This window comes from Pleurodeles waltl, chromosome 10 (assembly GCF_031143425.1).
Source record: "Pleurodeles waltl isolate 20211129_DDA chromosome 10, aPleWal1.hap1.20221129, whole genome shotgun sequence".
NCBI lineage: Eukaryota > Metazoa > Chordata > Amphibia > Caudata > Salamandridae > Pleurodeles > Pleurodeles waltl.
Genome location: NC_090449.1, coordinates 599,359,339 through 599,377,139, shown reverse-complemented (window position 1 = coordinate 599,377,139; position 17,801 = coordinate 599,359,339). Strand labels below are relative to the sequence as shown.

General features: G+C 42.9%; 1 protein-coding gene across 1 annotated transcript in view; it reads right to left on the bottom strand.

The window, feature by feature from the left end:
* Window positions 1-17,801, bottom strand: part of VILL (villin like) — a 240,640-nt gene that overhangs the window by 9,876 nt on the left and 212,963 nt on the right. Inside the window, exons 17-19 of the mRNA XM_069211055.1 lie at window positions 13,197-13,385; window positions 10,341-10,409; window positions 4,663-4,929 (exon numbers count right to left, since the gene is read on the bottom strand). Coding sequence (XP_069067156.1) covers window positions 4,663-4,929; window positions 10,341-10,409; window positions 13,197-13,385 — 525 coding nt within the window. The remainder of the gene's footprint in view (window positions 1-4,662; window positions 4,930-10,340; window positions 10,410-13,196; window positions 13,386-17,801) is intronic.

Here is a 17,801-nt window from a genome sequence, read left to right as displayed (position 1 = left end):
ATTTATTCCTACAGCTGCAGTGTCAGCAGCATTAAGGGCGCAGCGGATAGTGGTGTGGGAGATGAGTTCACACTCAAAGGCAATTTGGTAAGCTCTTTTTTGTTCTTCTGGGAGATGTTGGACTATGTCTTCCATCTCATCCCAGTGAGCTCTGTTGTATTGTGAAAGGAGGATCACTGAAATGGCAATCCGTCACTGGTTGGTGGATTGGGCAGCCACCCTCTTTCCCACTGCATCAATTTTCTTCCTCTCTTTATCTGGTGGGGGGTGCCTCACCAGTAGTTTGAGAGTTGGCCCTCTTGCATGCTGTTGCAACTACTCCTAAATCAGGTGGAAGTTGACAATTGATGTAGATAGGGTCATTAGGGGATGCCTTATATTTTTTATCAACATTTGGTGTAATTATTGTAGAAATAACAGGATCGTTGAATATGTCAATAGTGTGTCTTAACATTTCTTTCCGGATAGGCAGGTATTGTGCCAAGTGTTGAGTTGAGGATAGGGTCTCAAACAAAAAGTCATCTTCCAAAGTCCCAGTGTGTAACTGTACCTTATGAAAGGTGGTTGATCTGCCTATCAAGTCATGGTAAGTTGTGGTATCATACGGGGAGAGGAGTTTGCAGAATACAGATCTTGGTCTGTATCAGTAGAAGGTTGTGCATCATTGGTGTCTCAGGGATCCTTATGTGGTGTAAAAGACCACCCTCTAGTGAATATGGTGCAGGTGCAGCAGGCGAAGCTGGTAGTGAGTCGGTATCATGCACAGCTGGTGTCAGTGAGGGGCTGATGTGCACTGGGCTTGTGGCCTTGTCCAATTTCTTTCTGTGCTTTGGTGGGGGTGGAACATCCAAATCCTCTGCGAAGGACAGCTGTCTATTGGGTGGTTGGATGCCAGTATGTGGAGGTCTAGGCATAATCCATCCTGTATCAGGATAGATCATGATATGATTTTGCCTGGAGTCTACTTCCACATGGAAACATTGAATCACACGTCCCACAGGTTCTGACCAGTGTGCCTCTTTGCTGAATATAAATGTTTTTGGCTCTGATGCCGAAGTTTTCAGTGCTGATGGTTCCAGGAGTCAAGAGGTGCTTTTGGTGCTGACATCAAGCAGTGTTTCGATGCAGAGAATTTCAGCTCCAGTGATCAGCTAGGCTCTGAGACAGAAGAGATCGACTCGGAAGCATGCGGCCTGTGTTGTTTTTTTGCCACTGAGCCAAGCCGGCCACGTCCGAGATAGATGGTCAGTGCTGACCATGGCGGAAAGGCACTGATGGCCCAACCGTGGCGTTTGGCCTACCTGGTGTGTGTATTCAACCCTTTGTGATGGTCTGCTGGGGTCGTGGTGGAAGGAGCACAGTACTCAGGGCTTGCTGACCAGGAGTAGGATCCTGCGTTTCGATCCTGGAGCTAGAACTGTCAGTGCGGAGAAGGTACCTTTGTCTGCAGCCAATGCCTATGCCTGCTCCTCTTTATGAAGGTCCTCGGGTATGGAGAGGTCTGGTGTGGTCAACACTGCGGGGGGGCATTTCAAGGTGTCGAGCTCGATGATCACGCAGTGTCTTCTTGGGCCAAAAAGATTTGCAGGCCTCACAGCTGGCCTCATCCTGTTCTGGGGAGAGGCACGGGTTACACACCTGGTGGAGGATTGTGCATAGATATCTGATGTGACACCGAGGACAGAATTGAAAAGGCATCCGTTCCATCACAGAATTCACATGGTGCAGGGGGAATGCCAAGATAAAAGGTGCACCTCAAAGGGTGAAGGCCCGCGGGGACCTCGATTGACATAAGTCGCCTGATGAAGTCAGCGTTGTTGAATGCAGGGGAGAGAAGAGGTGTGTTTGAAAGAATACCAACAGAAATAGGCCAATAGAAATGTGCAACCATGGTGTTGAACCAGAGCAGAGGAGCACACGTCCAAGCCTGGCAGTGGAAGGAAACAATCTAACAATGAAGTTGATGACTATGCGTATTACCAGCAAGAGGAGGTGCCACACTAACTCATGACTTGAAAAACTTTCTTTGAAGAAAAGCATCTTGCACAGATCAGAGCCGAACACTAGATGGCAGGATTATGCTAAGCATGTGTTTCTACAGCCACACATGCCTCGAACATGTTATTTGAAGACCTGCAAAAGGCTGGAAATGCTTCAGGCATGGTGAAGACAATCTACATGTTGGAGGAGATGCCCCAAAAGAGAGCAATTATTTTCATGCCCCCCCGCAAAGGCTTTCCAGTATGCCATCTAAAAACCAGGCATACAGTTTAGCTCCCAGGATGCACTTCATCTCTTTCCAAGGTCACACCCAGAGGTGGTTCCCAGTGTCCACAGTTGCTCCAGAAGCACAACTGCAGCATAAGGCCAATCGAATGTTGGTGCCCCTAAAAACTGAAACTAGGCAGAAATTCACTGCTGCATGATCCCTACCAAAAGACATAAAAAAAGACAAGAACTCGTTAAAAAACGGTGTGCTAGCTTGCACCAATGCAAGGGTGACTACATTATGGGAAGGATGTTTTTGTACAGGATGGGTTACCTCAGAGGTCCTCAGAGACATATTCCTATTTCTATATGTGCTGCAGAACGCAGCACACATGAAAAGAGGAAGTAAGGATGAGAAATAGAGATGTTTCTCCTAAATACCTTTGTCAGGTAGGCACACCATTTTGGCTTTCCACAAGCTCACAAGTGTTTTCAAATTTCAGGTTGCATCAAAATACATGGGTGGATGTACAGGAACGCCCAAGCTGCACCCTTGTGATACTTTCCCGATGCAAGGTAATGCAATGCAGGACTATGCACTGCATTGCGTTACTTTATATTTACTAAACCATGAAAAGCCAGGCAAATCGCCTTCGTGTGGCATAGTAAATGTCAAAATGTGTTTTTTGCCTTTGGGTTCAGCCATAAAAGTGGTGCACCATGGACACAAAGGGCCTCATTCTGAGGCAGGCGGGCGGCGGTAGCCGCCCGCCTGGAGGGAACCGCCAAATGGCCGCTCCGCGGTCGAAAGACCGCGGAGGCCATTCTGGTTTTCCCGCTGGGCTGGCGGGCGACCGCCAGAAGGCCGCCCGCCAGCCCAGCGGGAAACCCCTTCCCACGAGGAAGCCGGCTCCGAATGGAGCCGGCGGAGTGGGAAGGTGCGACGGGTGCAGTTGCACCCGTCGCGAATTTCAGTGTCTGCTAAGCAGACACTGAAATTCTTTGTGGGGCCCTCTTACGGGGGCCCCTGCAGTGCCCATGCCACTGGCATGGGCACTGCTAAGCAGAAAGTGAAATTCTTTGTGGGGCCCTCTTACGGGGGCCCCTGCAGTGCCCATGCCATTGGCATGGGCACTGCAGGGGCCCCCAGGGGCCCCACGACACCCCATACCGCCATCCTGTTCCTGGCGGGCGAACCGCCAGGAACAGGATGGCGGTATGGGGTGTCGGAATCCCAGACCGCCGGTTTTCCTCTTCTGACCGCAGCCAAACCGCCGCGGTCAGAATGCCCTGCGGGGCACCGCCAGCCTGTTGGCGGTGCTCCCGCCGACCCCGGCCCCGGCGGTCCTTGACCGCCGGGTTCGGAATGACCCCCAAAATCTTAGTAAATCTGGGCATTAGTGGCTTGCTAAGAAACAAAATTTTCAATCAAGTGCCTAGGGCCAGATTCAAATTCAGATCCCTAAGTTCAATGGAAGTATACCACATCTCCTCTCACAAGATGCATTGGTCTAATTGACAGGCCTGACATGAACAATAGGGTGTGGGGCCTTACTAAGACTGAAACTCCCAACCAACATACATGAGAGGTATGCACTTAGACTGATTCATCTTGCTACTCCTGTCCATATTGAGAGAGTGGGGAGACAGGAAGATGAATCAAATCCTGATCTCCGCAGAGTGGGTCCTTTTGCAAATGTATGCCTTCTCTCTCCTTTGTATTGAGCTCTGATGGCTATGAGAGGGTTGAGTGGAAGAAAAGGAAACGATCATTGCAATTTGAAAGGACTTCTGACGCTTCTGAGTGAAGGAATCCGATCAAACATCTTGCCTCCATCCTACACTGCAACCCCCTACCACCATTGCAGGTTATGTTATTTTGTCACATTCTTTGTCTCATTACATTAAAATCAACAGAATTACAAAGTGTGTGAATTGTGAAGCAGGTTTATGTGGCTAAATATGATTTATCACGTTGGTTTATATATGACTTTATATTTGACTCAATACCTTATAAAAAGAGCTTGAAAAGTAGTTGCCCCCATTTGGTTGCCAGAGTTAATAATACCCTTGAGTGTTCTTAACACCATATGTGATCACTAGATCTATCAACCACCTCTGGAGTTGAAGTCTCAATTATCTCCTTCTTCGCTCTTCAATCTCCAACACTATCCAGAGTGATTTCAAGTAGGTAAACAAAGAGAATTCTGGCTAGCTTGCATCGTCACCCAAGCTCTACCTGATTCTCAATCCCTACAAAAAAAATTGGTGAGAGGTTTTTGCAAGTCATTACCTTCCTATTACTTAACTGGTGTGGGGCTGTTCCTGTTGGCACACCACTGATGAGCCAGATACTGAATATTCACCAAAGATCTTTTACAACAGACACTGCCAACCCACAAGCATGTATCAACTTAAAGGAAATATCACAACACAAGGTACTTTCTAGTTTACCTCCTTTCTTGTTGGATCCACTCCATCAGGGAGGTCCTCTGTAGTTTTGTTGATGAGCAGGTCTTTGGGAAAACATTCATTACCATTTGTCTCTGGCGGAGGTATTGCATTACGGTTGCCATTGGTATGGACTTCGTCTCCATTGCTGTGAGCTCTGTACGCTGGTGACTGTACTGGCACTGGAGATGCATTCACCTTTGCTGGTCCTACTGGGTTAAAAGGCTTATTGGCACTTTTTTTGTTCAAGTCGGTATTATTTTGAAAGTCCTATCAAGGGATACATAAATGAGTTTAGGATGCTGAATTATTATGGAAATGTACACAATATGTTTCCGGATGTCATGCAGTGAGGTTTGGTACCAGAGTATTTACTACATTATTTGCCTGTTCTTAAGTACATGTCTAACTTCAAGGTTTCTGTGGGTTTTCCACGATAGGCAAAGCCATTTTCTAATTTGATAAGTGAGCCTACTCACATTGTACATCTAGGGTCTCATGGTTTGACCTGCAGCAGATTGTCAATTTCCCCCATGCACAAAATCACACCATGCCTAACAACATTAAAGGACAGTTCATGATAAGTCGATTGTTTAGTTTGGTATCAGGAGAATCTATGGGCTGTGGAACTGGTAAGACCCAAGGCATTCATTGTGGAAGTTCATGGTGCTGACTTGAAGCTCTTGAAGTCTATTTAGGTCATTAATGCTCATTCCCCTTTCTTTCCTTACTTTACATCAAAAGAAATGCTCAGTTATAATATATTCACAAGCCATATGACAGCAGTATGTTCCATTAACACTAGATTCCTATTCACAATGGTGCAACATAACACATTCAATGTCAATCAGTGAGTTTGTTATTCAATGTTAATACCCAACAGAAGCCCTGTAGGGCAATCAGCCTTTATATGTAAGGATCTTGTGAGCTCCAATCTGGAGCTGTGATTTGGGCTACCTGAATTATTCATCAGAATCATCAGCCTAAATAATCCTCACAGAGATGTGGAATGAATCTTTTACCAACCATACATCTGCCACATGGACGTTGAAAGAATTACAAGGACTACCAGGCACTCCATCAGAGATTTACCTCACCGAATATGGTTATCTGTGTTTGAAGTGGTGTACTGAAGTTGACAATGATCCCACGGTTCAAAACATCAATTTTGTTAATCTTAAGAGTGATGTACACTGCAGAACTTGACATGGCAAGTGAATTTTGACACAGCAAAGAAGAAAGGATGGAGTAGAGCTCAAGTGAAAAGAACAGCATGGAAATTCAGAAACAAAATATTTCCTCAAACCTTCCAAATAAACGCCATGGGGATATTTCCTCATGTGCTTTAGGCACAGAGGGAAAAACCTACCTTCCCTCGTTCTAACGTGGGGTTTGTCAAGCTTTGAAGTGGTATCTCCTGTGTGATTTGGCAGACGTTGAAGGCCTCAGCCAATACTGATTTTACCTGTGATTTTTTAAGTTGATAATGATGGATGTATGATCGCTCATAAAACACATTTGTGTATCCATGGTGAACTGAGAAGGAAATGGTCATACTCAGAAAGTGAGCCATCAAAACTTCCCAGAATACGAGTTGAAAAAGTTTTACTACATCAAGCATGATCAAGTCCAGGAGATTGAGGGGTCTTTAATAGATGTAAAATTATTCAGCTCAATCCCGCCAAAGGCAACTGATGCCTCGTAATACACCTAGTATGGCCTAGATGCAATTTTGCTACTATTCCGAAGGGGATTTTACATATATTTTCATTATGATCTTTATGTTACTGTGTAATAAAGTCATTGGGGGATAAGAGCTGCAAGCTGGGGATCCTTTTCTGGATGAAGAAGAAACGTGAGCACACAGTTTACTAAGTGAATCTTGGCACTCTTCTTTGGTGATGATGTCATGGTACAACCTTCAGACGTACGGGACAATTTCCTTACCATATCCTGCCTTGTTTAACAACTTCAGACACTTTTCCTTTGGGAAGGATTTTTATATTTTATTTCTTCCTCAGACTCTTCTACTAACAGACTGTGTCATGATATATTCAGAAAGTTTATCATATTCTTGTCATTTATCCTTATACAACATGGAGCAGAATACCTAACATATCTTTATACTTAATTTTCATGCTGTAGTACCAGATCTGTATTATGATGCCTAATCTTTGATATAGGATTCCCAATTCTCCCGTCCGGGCCTGCTTGCTAGGCCAACAAATAATTAATTGTTTTGCCCTCTTCAAAATACCACTGCTAGAGGGTTTGGTTATGTAATCGTTTTTTCTGAAGAGAAAAATGCACTCATTTCCCCAATGATACACAACACATGAGATATTCCTCTTGCAGTGGAGGCAAGCCACTGTCATAAATGTTAAACAAAGTCTGGCTAAGGTTTCACCACTGCGTGGCTCTCTCTTCATGTTTGAAGACCCAACTTGCAATTTGTTAATATTCAGCTTACTGATGACAGAGACATATAGAGATGGCTGGTTCTAGTCCTAATCCACTCTTCTATAGTTCTACGTCAGTTAGGTCTGCTAGACTGAAACAAATGCTTTTCGAAGTTGAAAAAGCCAGTATGTATTTTACCACATTTTTTATTCTTCATGTACCTGCTGCTCACAGTCTCTCAGTAAATATATTGGGTGTATTCACAAACTGCATTTTGTAGTCCCTGACGTAGTATGACAGTAGTACTACTCACTTAGTACAACATGCTGGCAACTACCCTACTTGTGGAGACCTCCGTCTCCCTTTCAACCTCTCCTATCTGTACTTTGCGGAGATATTCAAATTTATAAGGTTATTCTTTAGTAGTAAATGTGTAAGTTACAAGGGAAAGGGGCTGCAAATTGTGGAATACTTGCTACAAAATGGGAGGTGGTTAGGGAAAAGTAAGAAGGGATTTGGGAAGGTGAGACTACTACACGCATCTACCCAAAAAAGAGTACGCCCTTTTCAACTGACAAGCTACACTTTTAAAGTTACTACAGCCCTAAAGGTGACAAAACAGTAGTAAATGTACCCCAGTCAAGCTTTTGAGCAAGTCAAGCAGCACACATAGACACTCACAGGTACTGCAACACACTCTCATGGAGAATAATGGAGACAGAGACTTACCATAACAGCCACAGGAAATAATGTTAAATGGAAAAAATTATAATGACTTAAAAATATATACATTTTGGTGACGTATAGTTAATACATAATTATTTTAAAAATGTAATACTAAACTTATTTAAAAATAACATTATTTTAACTTTTAAACTTTGATTAAAAGTTTAAATTAATTCTACATATAATTTGTCATTCTACAAATAAGAAATAGAATTAAAATTCTTAATGTGGTTGTATTTAAAACAAAATCGATAATAAATATTATTTCTAAGTTAATTAAATATATTTGATTTCATTATTTAGTTAAATAATTAATACACATTTAATTTACTGAGTTAATTTTCTGCAACTTTTATACTGTTTAAAATTATTTTATATGAATATTTTGTATTAAAACATTTAAAAAAATTTAAGACTGAAAAACTTCAATATTTTTTCCTACACTTTCCCACAGACAAATCTCTGGCAAAGTTGTGAAAATCTCCATCTACGTGTCAAAACGTACTAGATGTAACATCTGTTATAGGAGGCTCCACCAGGAGGTGGATGTATGCAAATCTACACTTTGATGTGAATTTACACTGGAAATGGTGAAAGACAAAAAGTGAAATTTAAACCCAGGTGCAATAGTCAATATAGATATGAGTAAACCTACACATGCCAATTTACCTCTTTGAATAAGGCCTATTGTTTATAGTTAAGTGTCTATATTGGAAACACACTCATCTTTGCAGACAAGCTTACAAAACGTGCATATAGCAACATAGTCTGCCAATTCAGTCAATTTAAATAGGTGATTGACGTAATGAATCGGATGTTTATAGAACTGCAATTGAGACTGGGATGACAGGTTTCATGCACGCTGAAGTTGCAACCCCATCAACCCCATCAGTTATGCATGGAAAATACAGCCAACCCCAGTTTCAGTAGAGAATGTGGTGGCAGGTGCAGTACCTGGAACTACATTCAGGTTACTCAAGTTACAAATGCATTCATAGGGATAGTCAAGATTGGTTACGGCCATCTCACTCTCAGGTTATACGGTTAGGTCAGTTCTCTAGGGGGCAGTACTCTGTGCATGCTTGGCTAATTCAACTAGTATTCCCTCATATGTTGCCCCTGGGTACACATGTGTTGGAGGTTACCAGTGCTCTTACGGCCGCACGCTAAGCCAAGGCCCATCTATGGAGGTTGTATCAACAGTCAATGATTCTGGACCCCAATTCAGATTAAGCACTAGACCGGAAAACGACCATTGCACATATGCAATTGTTGGGTAGGGTAATAAGCCTCACAGACACATATTAGGTCACAGTAAGTTTGCTCTACTGGGTAGAGCTAAGCAGAGCAGACTTCACACGTACCCTGTATCCCTGAAGGATGAAGAGTTGGGCATTCAAACATCATGTGCTTAAAATCTGCTTTTCCTGTGTGGCATTTGGGCGAGCCTGGTACGTGTGAAGCATGGATTCTCTGTAGTCATATTGGCAACAAATGTGCACGTTGTCAATACCTGGATTGTATTAATTTGATTTTTGTCTTGCAAAATTCCTTCAATGCATACTGCACTGTTCTATTCCCAGTCTTCGTCAGTGGAGCCTGTTCCTGAATCTCAGGCCTTAATGTGCTTGCATATTTTACTGTGATGCTCTGCTTGAACGGCATCTTCTTGAAGAGCAAAGGAACTGTGCTAATGGCAGCACTGTTTGTAGCACCAACTTTCAATAGGCCCATGTCAAGTGGGCTGAGGATTAGGAGCTCCAACATTAGACCTGATCAGCTCTTATATTCAACACCATGCTTCTGTCTTAAAGACGCACATTACCTTTGCAAATCAGGTAATGCTTCATACAGGAATCTCTGGTGTGTATGGCAAAGGGACCTTTTTCTGCCAACTCTGACTAGCCAAAGGAGAGAGCAGCTTCTGTGTGTCGCGCTGAGGAAGAGCTTGTCTAGAGGCAGAGGCAGTAGGGCACCATGAAGAAATGTTGCCTCCCGGGAATGACTGACATCCGCTTATCATCATTTTGGAGCTGTGTGGGTAAACAGTATTGCTCCATAATACTGAATACAAGGTTGAATACTTAAGCTGGTAAGAGAATGTTTGTTGTTTATGCACACTTTATAAATGACTGGTATTAACAATGATTCATGCATGATTTTTTCCAATTAAGACAATTTCCTAACTAATTGATAAAGTTCTCCGGCTGAAGAGATGGTTAAAGTCTCAAAATGAACAGAGTGAGTTGAATCTGTTTGGGTGGAGCCTGAAATCTATGTAAATGTATTTAATCAAAGAATGTAAATAATGGTGAAGAAATTACATATTTAAAGGGATTAACTACAACCTTACATAAGCAACAAACTTATTAAAAAAGTTATATTGCTACCATTCAAGACGTGAAGCAATAAATATCCACTTACAGTCTCAATTTTGTTGAAATGAACTCCAATATACATTAATATTATTCTGCCCTGAATCTGTGCCCAATGACAGGTCCCTTTCTTATCCAGACACTGATTTCTGATCTGCTAAATACAATGTGTACACTTACCACAGTGATTTGTGAAATGGCAGACACATCTCCCAAGCCTTTCTTCATGTCATCATATGACTTGCCAGCCTAAAAATATATAAATCACAAAGTGTATGTAAAAAGTTACTCAGCAGCTGTCACTATGAACGGTGCTGTTAAGACACAAATGAGTTTCAATTCAATTCATACTGTTTAATCTCAGTTACATGATATTCAGTGTACATGATTTTCAGTTTAATGGTTTTAATACACATTAATGGCCATTTTGTACTGAATAATTCTTTCATGCTTCCACATTTTCTTAAGAGTAGGAATGGTCCATCATAAAGAAACCTGATTTACAGAGAAGTCATGTAAGAGTTCTTTAAATTGAATGGTATGAAAAATCAACTTCAATTTACATCAAGCTCTTGGCATTTAAGACACAACCTCTTTAAAGAGCAAGACAGTACATGGCTGGCTATCACTGGACTAATGTGCAGCACTGAACATCTGTAAATGTTATATGCAGCCATATTCCTAAGTAAAAAGTACCACTGCTCTGAATCACTTGACAATGTCATAAGAGACTGGATAGTCCAGGTCAGAGTTTAATCTTCTTATCTCAAATCATTCTACAATATCATTATTTCACGAGGAAGCTCTGTTACATTCTGAACAACGAGATTATGGGCCACATGTACAAAGCATTTTTCTAGTCACCAACGGGCCAATTTGCAGAATCGGCCCGTTTGCGACTAGAAAAATGCTTTTTGGGATCTACAAGGCCCAAACTGTGATTCGGTCACTTGTTACCGAATCGCAATTTGGGTTTTGCGATTCGTTATTAGGAAGGGGCGTGTTCAGGGCGTCCCTTCCTAATACCGAATCTGAATTGTATGTATGATTGTTTTGTGACCGTGATTGCAGTCGCAAAACAATCGCAGTTAGCACCAACATTCGCAAAGGGTTCCCCAATAGACCTCTTCTCCTTTGTGAATGCCTGCGAAAACGTTTTTTAAGAGCAGGCAGTGGTCCCATTAACTACTGCCTACTCTTCAAATATAAAACTGAAACATTTCATTTTCATTCTTTTTAAACGCAGCCTGTTTTCCTTAAAGGAAAACAGGCTGCGTTAAAAAAAGATTGCTTTATTTTAAAGCAATCACAGACATGATGGTCTGCTGACACCAGCAGGCCACCATCCCTGTGATTTTTGCGATGCCCGGTGGGTCGCAAATTGCGACCTACCTCTTAATATTAAAGAGGCAGGTCTATTTGCTACCCATCGCAACTATCGCAAAAGAAACTCAATGGAGTTTCTTACATTTGGATTTGCGATTCCCTAATTGCAATTCATATGGAAGCGCAATTAGGGAATCTCAAATCCAAATATTTGTACATGTGGCCCTATGTTCTGTCCAATTCTGAAGTGGTGTTTAACCTACAAAATCTATCATTTGCAGATCCACTGTTATGTTGAAATCTTGAAGAAATGATATTGTGTATTGATGAAATCACTGTTATGTTTCAGGCACTTCAGATATTATTAAACAAACTTTGGTGTAAACATATTCTTCATTTTAATGGATGCTTTTTTCCAGAATGATCTGTCCCGAGTTGGTACATGGCAATGCCATCTTATAGCTTGAGGGAAGACGAGATATGTGCTTGCTACAGACCTGGGCCTGTTTCAGCAACAAAGAGTCAATGAGCTAATCTATAAAGAGAGATACAGTAATCACTCTGTTGTCAAAAAGATTGGGTGCCCTTCTGGAAATTGTCACTTTACGATCAATGGTCAATAGGACCTACATCAAACAACAGAGTTATGTTTAAAATAAATGTGTGCAATAACTTTAGTACAATCAATTGACTGTTCAGGCTAACTGAATTCATCATTATCTGTGAAATGTTTATAAGGGATCCACTGTCTGGGCTGCTTGTTTAGGGACTTCATTAAAATGATCTTGAATATATACCATCTGAACTTGCTTAAATGCCTCGCAACTCTAGCACTGTACATCAACATAACGGCCATCATTACGAGTCTGGCAGTCTACTGACTGCCAGACTCGCAGTGGCAGTCCAACTGCCAAAAGGCTGGTGGTGGGACTGCCATATTACGACCGTGGCGTAGCTGTCATGGTCGGACCTCCGACACGACCAGGCTGCCGCCAGCAGGCAGCCTAGTAGTCCCGGTGGTTGTAATCCACCAGGGTAGTGCTGCAAGCAGTGCTGTCCTGGGGATTACGAGTCCCCACACCGCCAGCCTTCTATAGCGGTTACACCACCTTGGAAAGGCTGGCAGAATGGGGGCATGGGTGGGGGCTTGCACTGCCCATGCACTTGGCATGGGCAGTCAGTGCAGGGGCCCCCATGCACAGCCCGTCGCGCATTCCACTGCCCGAATTACAGTACAGTGGACTGCGTGACAGGTGCTGCTGCACCCGCCGCACCGCCACATTGCCGCCAGCTCGATTATGAGCCGGCTTCAATGTGAAGGCCCTGTTCACCGCAGGGCCGGCAGGCGGAAACCCTGTTTCTGCTCGCACTGGCGGGCAGGTGGCAGGATGAGTTTGGCAGGCGGGTGGGCCCCCTGCCAAACTCGTAATGAGGGCCTAACACTATAGAATGTCTATACAATATTAGAATGTCTTTTGTTAAGGATTAGCGATGTATGAGCAGCTTTACAGAACTTAATTAAAAGTTGTAAACACTCTTTGACTGAAATGTGTCAACTATACAGTTTCTGTGCTAATTCTTAATATTCCATGTTATTTCGTTATTTCAAAGGAGTTCTGATACCTAATGCTCATGTGTGGATTGCTGAAAGTCTTGAAAATATTGTACACTTTTTGGTGATAAAAAGCAGTTGTTAGCATGCTTACGTACACTCCACTTGTGTGGATCCCAAGCACAGAACCAGCCTGTGAAGGTGGGCGGTTCATAGCCTTGCTTCACTGATATTATAGGAGTTGACAGATCCCGTCCAGCAGGATGCGACCTGAGGTATTCCTGGGCTGAGGTAAGAGATTCTTTCTTCTCATATTCATTGGCATACTTTCCAATCCAGAGGAAGATCTATAACGACAATAAAAGGTGAAAGCAAGAGTTAGCACACACCAATATTTTGGGAGCAAAAGGACAAAAACACACAAAAAATATAGGGGGATAATGCTAAGAAGACATTACAGGCTCGCAAAATGCTTTTTAAGAACTCAGAAAAATCCTTCCGGCATTAAATAAGAATACAATTAAGAACTAAAAGGGTAAGAACAGACACAAATGCTTGAAGTATGAAAGTAAGAAAGGAAGTAACAATAAACACAGAAAATATTGATGTAAAAGGGTTGGAGTGCGCACAAGTGTAGATTACCAAGGAATCCTAATAGAAAAATGGTAAGACTATGCAGGAGTATTTGGAGCCAAAGAGTAAAAACATCCGTTATTCTAAGCAAACAAGTAAAAAAAAAAAAACACTAAACCCAATGATACTAGTTCTGTGTTTCAGTTTGACACTGTTATTTTGGATATTTAGACGGTCCCAATAAGATGTACAAAATATTTAAAATATGACATACTAAATGCATTCTTCCCTCTTAACATTTCGTACTATGAACAGGGAAAATGCATTTCTCAACTTAGCAGGACTGCAGTTTACCTTTAAAGGGGTGCTGTAAATTTCGATCTAAGTGCTATATTTCTGAGGAAATAAAGTGTATTTCTGAGGAAATAAAATTATCTCAAGAAAATGATGGACAATGGTTTCTCTTATGCTAACTTTCTCTATTTTCAAGCGATGATTTCCATTACTTTTCCTCGTCTCGAACCTCTGTGTCTCTTCCCATAGGTGGTCTGTCAATAGACATCCTCATTCTGCATGGCTATGATTTCAAACTAAGGGCCTCATTATGAGTCTGGCGGTCCCTAGACCGCAAGACTCGTGGTGGCAGTCAGGACTGTCCCTGCTGTGGCGGTCCGACCACCACTTTACGACCCTGGCAGTCAGACCGCCAGGGTATCGCCGTCTCCACTGGGATAAGTGATCCCGACAGGCTGACGGTGGGTGCAGGTTGCAATCAGCCAGGGTGGTGCTGTATGTGGCCCGCCCTGCTGATTACGATCTGGTTCTCCACCAGCCTTTTCATGGGAGTATCACTGCCATGAAAAGGCTGGTGGAGAACAGGTGCAGGGGGTCACAAGGGGGCCCCTGCACTGCCGATACCCATGGCACAGTCAATGCATGGGTCCCCCTGGCCAGCACCCTCATAATGAGCACTTTCTGCTCTGCACACAGTGCAAATTACAAGGATGCTGGTGTCCCCTGTGGGTGGCATCATTGCTGTCGGCTCAATTAAGAGTTGGCAAAATTGCTGCCACCACTTTTCCACTGGGCTGATGGGCAAAAACCTTTGATCCCCCTCCAATCAGCCTGGCTGGAAATTCATAATAGGAATGGCTGGGAGGTCACCAGTAAGGCACCAGCCTCCCTGTCGGAAGTTTGGGGCAGTGCAGGGGCACCCCTGTCACACCTTGCACCTGTCCTCCACCAGCCTTAAGGCTGGCGGAGAACCAGGTTGTAATCAGAAGGGCGGCGATGACTTCAGCGCTGCCCTGGCTGATTCAGATCTCCGCCACCGTCAGCCAGTCAGGATCGAAGATCCCAGCAGAGACGACAGTAGGTTGGCGGGGCTGCCCGCCAACCCAAAATGTAGGGGTCAGACCGCAACAACTGCGGCAGTCTGAAAGCTATTGCAAGAGTGGCAGTCTGAGGACCCCTTCACTCGGAATCAGGCCCTTGATCCTTGCCCTATGTCCTCACCCACACAGATGTTTGCTTCTTTTTACAAATACCCCATTGTAGTAGTAGCAGTGCCTATTGTTTAAGGTCTGGGAAAATACCCGTTTACACTTTAAAAAAACAAATTAGAATCATTCAAATTGCAATAATGTGATTTACATTCTGTACATAAACAAAGAGCATGAGATCTAATACAATTATATTCAGTATTGCATGTTATAGTATTCTTCCGTAGAAGGGCTGCTCTCAGTTGTATTGATCAAAACAATTCAAACCATAAACTACAAATCGTATCAACCGCTACTTGTGCGTAGCATCTACCAGCTATATTTGAAACATTTAGGAGGGTTCAGAGATGGTACCATGTGCTGTTCAGTTATAGATATATAGTAATCACCAATGAATATCTGAAAACTAGGTACACTAAAGGAGGCTTGATCATAGATATCAGCCTATGTTCCATTCTATGAGTGGCAATCAATGGCTTAAGTGAGTAGAAGCTGCAGCATCGTGGTGTTCCACTGTTTCAGAAAGGTGCAACCATCTTGTTTCCTCTGCTGGAACGCAATGTCTTCCCCTTGTCCCTCTGCCCATTTATACAGTTCCCTAGTACACTGTTCATATGAGAAAGGATGGGGGTGTTTCTAATTCTGGGTAATGAAGTGGTCTCCCAACAATAGGGTATAGTACACAATTCTGTTCTGGTATTTACATTTATTTGAGCTTGACATCAAACCCAAAAGGAAATAATTAGGACTAAGGTCAATAGTGATACCTGTGACTCTAGAGTGGCTATTGCTAACACTGGTCCAAAAATCAATAAGGGATGAGCGCTCTCAGAACTTATGAATAGGATCTTCAACCTTTGTAAGATATTTTCAACATGAATTAGTGGAAGACAGAAATATCCTTTGTAGGTGGTACGGTGTATGGTGCATGTGATGTGTATGGTGGTACTGTATAATTTTGAAGAGTGCGCTTCTGGATACTATCCCTGAGTAGGCCACAACTTGGGCCCTCCATTTGTCTCTGTAGGAATGTTGTAAGTTCCTTTCCCACAACTCTCTAAGGAATCCAATCTCAATGTTCGTCATTAGCATCAATGATGCACAGAGTCTTTAAGCTGCCCACCTGGCACTCCCCATTGTAAGTAACATATCAAATACCCGGTGAGTTGTGAGTGTCTTAGGATTTATAGGTTGTACAACTTTGAGTTTAGGTATAACAGAAAGATTTCTTAAAAACTGGGGATTACTGGCTCAGGTTCTCAAATGTGTGGTAACCATTGTCAGTGATCAGATATGACCCTGGCTTCCTTCCATATTTATATCTCCTCTACTAAGAACACATGAGGTTGGGAAAAAATGCGATCTTTACCACTGTCTTATGGAACAGCCATCTCTAGCAATACCTCACAGTGCATATAAAGGAGTCACCTGGCTGTCTACCTCTGACAAGAGAAAAAATAGCTTTCACCAAGGGCCTGTCACCTGGCAGACGTTGTGCACTCTGAAGCTCAACCAAGGGTGGCAACACCAGCCATAGCCGCCCATTGCACTTGCACTGCAGGTAATAGGTTTTGAAGCATGGTGCTGCAAAACTACCCCCCACTCCCTGTCCATTGAATACTGCAGTATGTTCACATCTATTATATTGTGTTTTCCATTTCAAATACAATCACATAAAAGAGTGTTAAGGCTCCAAAAAACTGCAGGCTTCCTGAACCTGAAGCACTCCTACTCGGCTGCGCAGCTTCAGCGGGTGACTGGGTGGAGGGCAGATGGCTTGGCACTACCAGTGATGGGGGCCTTCAGTCGCCCCTCAGGACGGTTCACACTAGACTAATATTGGATCCCTACACAAAGCCTTAGGCATGTACTAAAGGCAACTTAATACTAATGGCACAATATCTGCAGAATAGAGCTCTGCAGAGGACACATATCAATCAATGCACACAAAATACCTTTATTATCACTCAATGAGCTTCCCCATCATTGAAATGGGGTTGGATTGAAAGACTGGGAGGAGAAGGTGACTAATCTCTGCACAGGTGGGGGAAACTTAGCTGAATATTACAGCCTAAAACTGCTCTAATAAACTTGGGGCCAGATGTATGAAAGCTTTTTGCATTTGCAAACGGTGCGAATGCCCGTTTGCAAATGCAAAAAGCCATTTCAGAATGTATTAAAGGCATTCTGAAAGCAATTTTAAGGAATCGCTAATAAGGATTCCTCATTTGCGATTTCTAAAGCACATGTAAGAAGCAATTCCTAAATGCGAATTGGGCATTTAGGAATAGCTATTTACCACCAGGTTGAACGTGGTGGTAACCATGTGCAAATTTTTAAAATGCATTTAAAATGCATTTTTAAAATTTACATATAAAGCACACATGCCCTTTTGGCATGTGTGCTCCTTACATGTTGTAAAAAATTATTTTGGGGGTGCAGCAGAGGGGGCCTTAGGCCCCCAGCACCCTGGGGTTTTGCATTTCCAAAATTGCGATTTCCAGTTAAGAAATCGCAATTTTGGAAATACAAACATTTTGCAGATATGGGCCTACAGGCCCATTGGTGCGAATGGGGCCTGTATCGCAATTTGCGATTCGGTAATAGCATTTGCGATTTTTAAGAAATCGCTATTACCGAATCGCAAATGTGATACATTGCATTTTGCAAATCAGAAATAGCGATTTC